Raw genomic sequence first — 9,674 nt, 5'->3', positions numbered from 1 at the left:
TAATTACTATTTCCAAGTTAAGGATTAACAGCCTATTAACTTTATTAGAATACGTCCCAATCATTGTCGTAGTGCATGCCTCTCATAAAAAAAATATATATATATATATATGAACCTATAACGCACATAACATACATCTCTAAATTAATAAGCTTAATCGTGGAACTCATATCAGTGCGCCCTCTTAGGTTCTAGACTTCATTTGCCCTTGATTCGGCTAATCCGGCTAAATCTTGAATTAGCCTCATTATTTAGATACTAGCGCCAATCTGAGAAAGTTATGTACTAAACGAGTGATCTCAATTCCCTCTTCTAAATATTCCAAGGAACTTTCGTTCTTGGCTATTGGCAGCCCAGATGGATTAACGGTGACTTTTAGTGGAAAATCTCAGAAACCGCGGAGACCATGGAGAAGTATGAAATTTGATGTCATACGTACTTAGGAAGGTAAGGTAAACCGAGATTTCCATAATCACGCATTTGGTAATATAAATAACCAGTTAAATGGTAGTGATAATTATATATTTGTCTATAGACGGAATGATATATTTAATTAATTTTATATTCAAAACCAAAGAATATTTGCATGCAGTATGTCGGAATACAAAAATGATTTTTAGGTACACAGAGTACGATTATATCAGTTATATATATCCAGAAGATGTATTTNAGTAATAATAATAATACTACTAATACAATATATAACACAATGATATAATAGTATACAAAGATAATAAAATTATGATTCGAATGATATATATCCTGCAAACAGCTAACGTCCCAGAAGTGAGAGAAATTCATCACTTAAAGGACCTGGAATTTTGTTAAATATATATAAATATTAGTATGTCAATTGTATATGTTTAACAAATAATGCATGAACATGCAGCAAATAATAAATGTGATTTAAGTATACACCTCTCTTTTTAATATTTCACATCTGAAAAAATAATTGCTGTGCATTAATTTTGTCAAAAAATAAATAAATATATATATATACTGTTGTGTCTAATTCTGACCTGAACCTTGCCACTAAATAGAATATAAATGAAACATTAGGAGTGACTTGATCACAAGCAAGGCATGCTTTTCTTGGGTGTGTCTGTCCTTAATCCTTACAATTTTCTTAATTCCATTACTTCAGTAGATGAAAAGCCTAAAAGTAAATTTATGCCATTGAGTCAGCATATATTTTAAATAATGGGCCCAACAGTAACAAAATTTTCTTGCATATGCCTTGAGAAAGTGTGGTCTTCCATAACATATGTACATATACAGTAGTTTAAAAGCTATTGGAAAGTTGTAGCTTAATGTTCGTATTTCTAAGAACTACTTTACATTATGGTCATGTATTTGAGCCTCTCTGGTACACAACCACATGATTATATGTCTCGTGATTTGTTTCTTGTTAAGCTTAGTAAACTAGCAGAATTGTGACTTAACCTAACATATCAACATTGTATTACTAAAATTTCTTTATAAGAAAAGTTCTCTGTTCCCAGTGCTATAGAGTGAGAAGTAATTTCAGATTACATATAATAAATGAGAACTATTTAACTATGAAATTAAAATGTAAAATGACAATTTATCAGAAAGTATTCATATTCTGGGTGAATTTTTCTTTGTGTTAATGTAATTTCATTGTGTCCTTTGCTTGGAAAAGCTAGAGAGAAGGAACATTGCTGCCGTAGACGGGAAAGAATTATGTTCAACTGTTGACAGAATATGTGCAGAATACTTTGATGGCCTACTGGAAAAACTTATACCACTCAGTAACTTCCTGGTGTACGTGCATATAGCGCAAATTTATGATTGGGTGTGTTGTAAATGTATGGAGTGTGTAGTATGCAATATTCATTTTCTAGAAGAATGTACACATACATTCTGCAATTCTGTTACTGTGTATGATTGTTTGTATACAACAGTTTTTCAGTTTTGCTGCTAGAAGTACAGCATAGGTGCAGGAATTGTTGAACAGTGTTAGAATAAAAGTTATGTAAGTAACTGGTTGATACCTTATTTTATCTCCCAGTATATTTATATTCTTAAATTTTGTTTCAGATTTCAGGAAGACAGAATGCTGCATGAAGTATTTCTGGCGTTGATTGGTTACTCTGATAATTTCCTAACTCAGGTATAATTAATTATGGAACATTTTGGATAAAGCATGCAATCCCTTTCATGCATCTACCCCTTCCCCCTGTCCTTTCTCCATCCAAGCATTATTGCTCCAGTTACACCTCAACATTAAATATTACCGTCACACTGACACTTTACATTAAAGGAGCAAGGGAACCAGAATACTAATGAAGCAACAAACACTTTAAAATAGAAATTTGCGAAATAACAAAGGCAACATAAACTTGTACATAAACTAAAGTACAAGTAACTGAATACAAATTTTTGCATGATTTTCTCNTATTTCACCTTGTCCTTTCCACCGCACTTCGCTGACACCTAGCACATAGAGATGTAAATACACATAACCAAAGAATTGTAATGTAATGGAAACCATGATGTATAAAGGCCAGTTCTTTATATAAAATTAATCCTTTCCAACAGGAAGTGCCCAAATTTTAGTCATCTAGTTTCATAAAGTTCCTGGCCGTGCCATAGCTGAAGCAATTAGTTGCTGGCTTCCCACCGTGGCGGCCCGGTTTCGATCCCGGGTCTGGTCAAGTGGGGTTTGTGGTGGACAAAGTGGCGCTGGGGCAGGTTTTCTCCAAGTACTTCGGTTCCCCTGCCAATCTTCATTCCACCAAATTCTCCATCATCACAATCACCTGGGGCAGACTACAATAGGCCAATCAGTGGTTGCAGTGCCGAGTGGACACAGTTGGACTTCACCCCCCACTAAGCGAATTAAAAAAAATCCATAAAGTTCCTGTCTGATTTTGATGTTGAAGATCCTATCACTAGATCTGAGGGGAGAAGAGTGAGAAGATGTATGGAAAGGTGGTCTGAACAATTCTGAATGTTGGACCAATCTGTGGTGGCCTAATGGCTGGTCTAAAGAAAGAAGATGAAGATTATCAGAATAAATTTCCTGAGATGCCAGGAGCCATAACTGAACACCAATATATCATGTCATTTGACTGGGGAAACTTGTTCACCCAGAAATGCATCATCAGAATGATGTCCGCAAGTCAGTTTTGATCCCATGAACCACATTTCCTTCCTTATGCTCCAATATATGATGTTATTAACATCTTATGTCAGACTTGATACCTCCATTGACATCTGTTATATTTATCAGAAAGCATCTTCTTACAAACCAATCGCATGTTGTTCTTACCAAGTGCATCTATGTCTGGAAGGTGATGAAGAATATTCACTTTCTCTTGATCACAGAATTTAAATAAGTGTCTCATTCCCACCCTTCCACTTCCAGCAAAGCATACATAACTGTATTTATGTTCTGCCATTATGTTACTAGTCCTAATTTTCAACCACCAGTGAACAACTCTCACTGAAATATATTGGTTGCGAAGGCAGTAAGATTATCCTCTTTCAAGCTGCAACCACTGATGAAGAAATACCTGTACATCACTTGCCAGAGAGGGGAAGAAATGCTGCATAAAGACCCATGCACCTGGGTTACTCTTAATAAAATCCCACTCACTCACTCACTCACTCACTCACTCACTCACTCATGGAGCTGAGCCCTTCTTGAGAAGCTGCCAATTGTGCAGCTACTCAAGAAGTTACCAACATTTTATGGAACCTGAAGGTTCGTTACCTTGTTCACAAGAGCCCTCCACTGGTCCTGAGTCAGATCAATCGAATCCAATCCATACAATCGCATGCTATCTCTCTAAGATCCATCTTAATATTGTCCACTCACCTACTTCTTGGTCTTCCCAGTTGTCTCCTTCCTTCTGGCTTTCCCACAAATATCCTATATGCATTCCTTCTCACACACATTCATGCTACATGCCCTGCCCATCTCATCCTCCATGATTTGATCGTTCTAATTACATTTGGAGAAGTGTACATTCATGAAGCTCCTTATTATGCAGTTTTCTCCAACCTATCGTCACCTCATCTCTCTTCGGTCCAACTATTCTCCTGAGCACCCTGTTCTCAAACACCCTCAGTCTATCTTCCCCCCTTAATGTCAGAGACTAATTTTTTTTAATGCTAGTGGGGTGGGACTAAGCACCTTGTACTGCGGCCTCTTTTGGCCTATTGTGCCAGCCCCAGATGATAGGTGATGGTGATTGTTGAGCAATTGGTGGAATGAAGATTGGCAGGGGAAACTGAAGTACTCGGAGAAAACCTGCCCCAGCACCACTTTGTCCACCACAAATCCTACTTGACCAGACCCGGGATCGAACCCAGTTCGCCGTGGTGGGAAGCCAGCAACTGACCACTTGAGCCATGGCATGGCTGTGTCAGAGACTAAGTTTTACTAGATCATAAGAAGCCTCGGAACTTAATAAAATCTCACAGTAATGTTGTAGGTTCTAAGTTGGCTTCACTTATATGAGACTTGAGTCACATCAACTTCAATGATAGTATATCATGTTGCTTACTGAGAAAGAAAGTTAAATAATATTTTACTATAAAGAGGTAAAGAGATGAAGCCCCTTGCATCATGCAGTGAAGATGTATGTGGGAGTAGAGGTATAGCTCATTTCACTGTTAATCTCAACACATGATGGAGGTAGTGGTCAGCTTCACACCCTGGCCACTTTAAACCCAGGGAAAGAGGTCCCAATTTTCCATTTGAGCCCCAGAGCTGACCTGGAGCTATGGACAATAGAAAAATCTCTGTGCCTGCCAGGAATCAAACCCAAATTCCTTGGTCATGCAGCCTCTGGCTTAGTCATTGTACTGATTGATGTATCACACCTCCTGATATTTTGTTTAAGGAGTGAGAATTTGATTTGGAGGTGTGTAAAGGCTATTACTCATCTACACATTGGTTTCCCATATCCCACACATTTTGTGTGTGAGACTTTAGCTCTGCCAGCTCCAGTTCATCCTCTTAGATAGAGTACTGTTGATTCATGCCCTTGAAAGATGTCAGTTGTTATAGAAGGTGTATTTCTTTAGGCTCCATTTAGTATAGGTTGCTTTCTGTACTCTTCAGTAACCGTAATGTTAGTTTAGGCAAGCTTAGTTAATCTTGATGCTTTTAGATCAGTTAGTAAAGTATACATATGCATAAAGAATTAAATGTTGTGTGTATCATGTTTTGTGGTGCATAATAAGAGCCTTATCAGTGTTGAACCAACAACAGTTTCATGAAATACTTGAATTTTTAAACATTCCATGTGGACAGTTGTGCCTCTGCTTTATTCTTCAATAAAAATGTACATTAGAGAGCTGTATATATGAAACTGGTAAATAGTACAGAGTTGTCGTTTTTTTTAGAAATGAAGGCATAAAGACTAAATTATGGGTACACTGCTTGATTTTTAAATTTGTTGTGATTATCTTTGGGTTATAATGCCAGGCAGTGAATTGGTTGGTTGTCAATTTTATTGGTCAGTTTAATCAGTTGGTTACTTAAAATATGAAAGCATTTGAGAAATTCTGTATCTAGTGGACTGGTAAATGGGGACACATGGTAGCAGAGTTGGTTGAGGCAGTATGCTGCAAGACGGAAGGTTGCGAGTTCGATTCCCAATGAGGTCATTTGATTTTCCAGTTGACCTAATCCTTCCAGCCGCACTATGGCTGTGGGGTCGACTCAGCCTCCAACAGAAATGAGTACCAGGAATCTTCCTGGGGGTAAAGGGTAGTCAGTGCATAAGGCTGGCAGTCTCACCATCATCTGTGAGCTAGTTGTCTAGAAAATGTGGGAGTCTCAATGTCTCAAGAACGCTATGGGCCTCCATGGCCTGTTACAGGGATAGCATTTTTTTAGTTGACTGGTAAACAAAATAAATATTTGCCCATACCTGGTTACTAACATTGGCCCTATAACAAATATGAACACTGTAAAACTCTTGCCTTATGTATATGGTTGAAAATATTTCAGTGTTTTTTCTCCACAGCGTAAATGTTGTTCTTTTTTTTCAGTTATTGGAAAATGATTCAATTTTGGATTCCAGTGAAAGTATTTTAATAAAAAGAATTCTAAATATTGCTTCAGAATATAAGTCACTCAAAACTTTCATAGACAGTAATATTTCTGTGACTGGAGTTGATAGAAGTCTTGGTGGTAAGTTACTTACAGACATTATAAACTACATCTTTGGCATAAGATTTAGAGATTTCATAATTATGCACATCCAGTATGAACTATGAGTATTTCACATTGCCAGAGTGATATGTTGTGAGGAAGAAACTTGCTGTCTCCTTCTGGCTTTGACTCTAAAGAAGAAGGAAATATGTTTCACCAAAAGTCAGTAATTAATGCTGTTTTGACAGGTGCATTATCCAGAAGACAGTGATTACAACATGGATCCACAAACTATATAATTATGTAGCTTAACACTACATTGGGCGCTATAACTTTGAAACTTGGCATATATAATTTTTAATAATTTTTATACATCTTTCAATACTCTTAATACCTATTTTATACATATATTTAATTCAATATTTATACAGCAATACCTCGCATAGTCTGGATAATTGGTTCTGCCAGTATCCCAGGCTGTTTGAAATTGGACTAATTGAGGAACTAAATACATACAAAAAATGATAATTGGTTAAAAAATCTCCGTTTTTCAATAAAAAATGTGATTAATAAATTCAAATGTCTTTTTTAGAAATAATTTTAAAAATGTCATGTTTTGTGCAATTCATTTTTATTCTCTAAAAATTGCAATATTGATGCCTGCACATTCTTATTCTTTGGCCTTTTCTCTTTATACATTTCTTTGTAGCAACAAATTGCATTGTTTATCGTTCGGCGAATTGTAAGGCTATGTTCAGTTTTGTGATCAACTTCCATAATATGCTCTCTCAAGGTTTCAACCATTCCAATAATTTTTGATAGTAGTTCAGCTGTTAATTCTCGTGCAGGCACTTCAACAGAGTCGTCGTCGTCTAAATTGTCCTCCCATTCTTCATAAGCCAATTGTTCATCTATGCTGATAAGTGTTTCATTTTCTAGTTCATTAGTGTTTGTTTTGATGCTCTCAATTACGTTCACAGAATCTAACTCATTGAAACCAAGTTGCTGTCCAATTTGCATGATGTTATTAGTGACTTCAGCAAAATGAGTTTCAAAACCAATGAAATCATTTGCACAATGTGGCATGATATGTTTCTATACTGCCCTCATATTGCTTGCCATTAATTCATGCCATGCTTCGCCTATATTTTCGATAACGTTTCTGATGTAGCTCTTCCAAAATTCCGTTAAATTACTGCTCTCCCCACCTCCTCCAGCGATAGCTGTCAGAGCTCAAGAACAAACAACCGGAGCATAGGTACACACACATACAGTGGGGAACCCCAGAAAAAATTGAAATATGTATCGTATCACATAACTATAAAACCACATAGAAATAAACCGTGCAAAAAGAGAGGTGACTGTATAAAGGGAAAAAACCGATCATTTATGTATTGAAAATAATTTTGTGTACTAATTTTTTAGAATTTATTTTTATTTTGCTCAATTAAAATTTAGTTTGTTTTGAAATTTTCAAACCGGACTGGTTGAAGCTGGACTGTGCGAGTTATTGCTACATTTAACTCGCACAAATTCTGTACCATAGAATATGACACATTGCACCAAAAATGGAGTTCAGTGAACCTAGACACATTCTTATATCACTGCCTGATTATGGCCCACTGAGATTGAAACATGTAGCAGGAAATAAATATTCAGTTTGTAAAATATTGATTGATTATAAGTCACTTTGTTGTGGCAATGGCTAACCTAACCATATATGTTAGTGATTACTTCTCAGCTCAACCTCAAGGTTCATTGACATCAATACCATAGCCTGCCATTAATCATTTTGCGCAAATTCAATTCACTGTCTTTCCACAAAACTTCCCATGATTCATCCTAATGTTATTCTTCCATCTCCCCTTTAGTTTTCCAGGTTGCTGCCCTCCAAGAGATATCCCTGCCAAAATTATGTATGCATTTCATGTCTGTAATGTTCAGGTCATTGTAATCGCCTTGGTTTCACTATCATAGCAGTAGTTGAAGATCTCTACAAATTTAAGAGTGCCTCACTTTGTAACATCTTAAATTATCCTCTTTATCCCCCTTAAGACCAAATATTTTCTTAAATGCTTTATTTTTAAGATCTGTTGTTGGAACATGTCTGTTTATATCTGTTTCGTGCATATATTTCAGGCAGTTGTAGTGGTAAGGAAGACATTCAAAGACAGCCATTTGGCGTCTATCTCCAAGCATTCTGCTGTGGGTTGAATGAAGTGTTGGTACCATATCGTAAAGATATTGCAGATCTAGAAGGAGTATCACTTACAGATCCATACTTGCCGTTACTGACAATTTTAAGCAAAGTTGAAGAATATTCTAAACTCTTTGAAGTACTGAATTATATGATAAAACAGGTGAGGCAAGTTTGCATCATGTCTATGTATACCAGCTGGCCACCTTTCAGTTGTGCATCATAACACACAGTTTGGCACATTTTGTTCAGATTTTCAGTGCCTGTTTTCCAGTATGTCATCTGATACTATGTGAAACACTCCTTTGGTTGAGAAATTTCAGAAATAGTGTGTTCATTCTGGCCACTTTGGTTCCTGAAATTGTTTTTGTCATGTGGTCAAAATATTAATTTTCTATAACCAGGGGCTGTTGACAACTTTAAAGAAATAAATGAGCAACGAGCTTAAAAATCTGTCAGTGGAGAAAGCAGTTTTTACTGTGCTCCTGGCAGATATTGTGTGAGCCTCATCATGAGACTGTTGTGCTGCCATAGATTTGTTAAGCCATCTATCAGCTGAAATGTTGTGGCGATTTACTAATTATGTAAGATTTAAGGTTTTCGTGGCAGTGACTATGAAGAATGCCATCTTCTGGGATGTGGCGCCATATCGATATTTTGTTAACCGACGTTTTGGAGGAACATATCCCATCCATCTTCAGGGTATAAGAAATCCACTAGTCTACAGGCACCTGCTCACACTGGTTCATCGTTCGTGGATTTATTATGCCCTGAAGATGGGGCGGTATGTTCCTCCGAAACGTCGGTTAACAAAATATCTGCACGGCGCCACATCCCAGAAGACAGCATTCTTCATTTACTAATTATGTTTGCACTACTGAAATTGATGTGTTTGTCCCTACTGGAGCACATACTATTTTTTCCTCATGGGTAGCAAAGATACTTAAAAGAAGAATTGAAAAGAAAATAGAGGATATACTTGGAGAGGATCAGTTTGGATTTAGAAGAGGAAAAGGAACCAGGGATGCAATTGGGATAATGAGAATTATAGCAGAACGAACTTTGGAGATAGATGAAGACCTGTGTGCTTGCTTTATAGACTGGCAGAAGGAATTTGACCGTGTAAATTGGACCAAATTAATGCAGATCCTAAAGGAAACAGGTATCGATTGGCGTGAAAGAAGATTGATTAGTAAATTGGACATGGATCAGAAAGTTAGAGTGCGACTGGACAGAGGGGAGACAAGACGTGTGAAGATTGGAAGAGGAGTTCGACAAGGATGCTGTTTATCACCAGTTTTGTTCAACTTGTGCAGCGAATGCCTTACCAAAGAAGCTCTGGAT

General features: G+C 36.9%; 1 protein-coding gene across 1 annotated transcript in view; it reads left to right on the top strand.

Annotated features, from left to right (window-relative positions):
• Positions 1–352: 352 nt before the first annotated feature.
• The window catches only part of LOC111864518 (gamma-tubulin complex component 4), a 34,596-nt gene continuing 25,274 nt past the window's right edge, over positions 353–9,674 (top strand). The window contains exons 1-4 of the mRNA XM_023851816.2: positions 353–447; positions 2,062–2,134; positions 6,031–6,172; positions 8,273–8,493. Coding sequence (XP_023707584.1) covers positions 2,078–2,134; positions 6,031–6,172; positions 8,273–8,493 — 420 coding nt within the window. The 5' untranslated portion in view covers positions 353–447; positions 2,062–2,077. The remainder of the gene's footprint in view (positions 448–2,061; positions 2,135–6,030; positions 6,173–8,272; positions 8,494–9,674) is intronic.

This window comes from Cryptotermes secundus, unplaced genomic scaffold (genome assembly GCF_002891405.2).
Source record: "Cryptotermes secundus unplaced genomic scaffold, Csec_1.0 scaffold948, whole genome shotgun sequence".
Lineage (NCBI taxonomy): Eukaryota > Metazoa > Arthropoda > Insecta > Blattodea > Kalotermitidae > Cryptotermes > Cryptotermes secundus.
The sequence above is the reverse complement of the archived record's forward strand: the minus strand, read 5'-3'. Positions and strand labels throughout refer to the sequence as shown.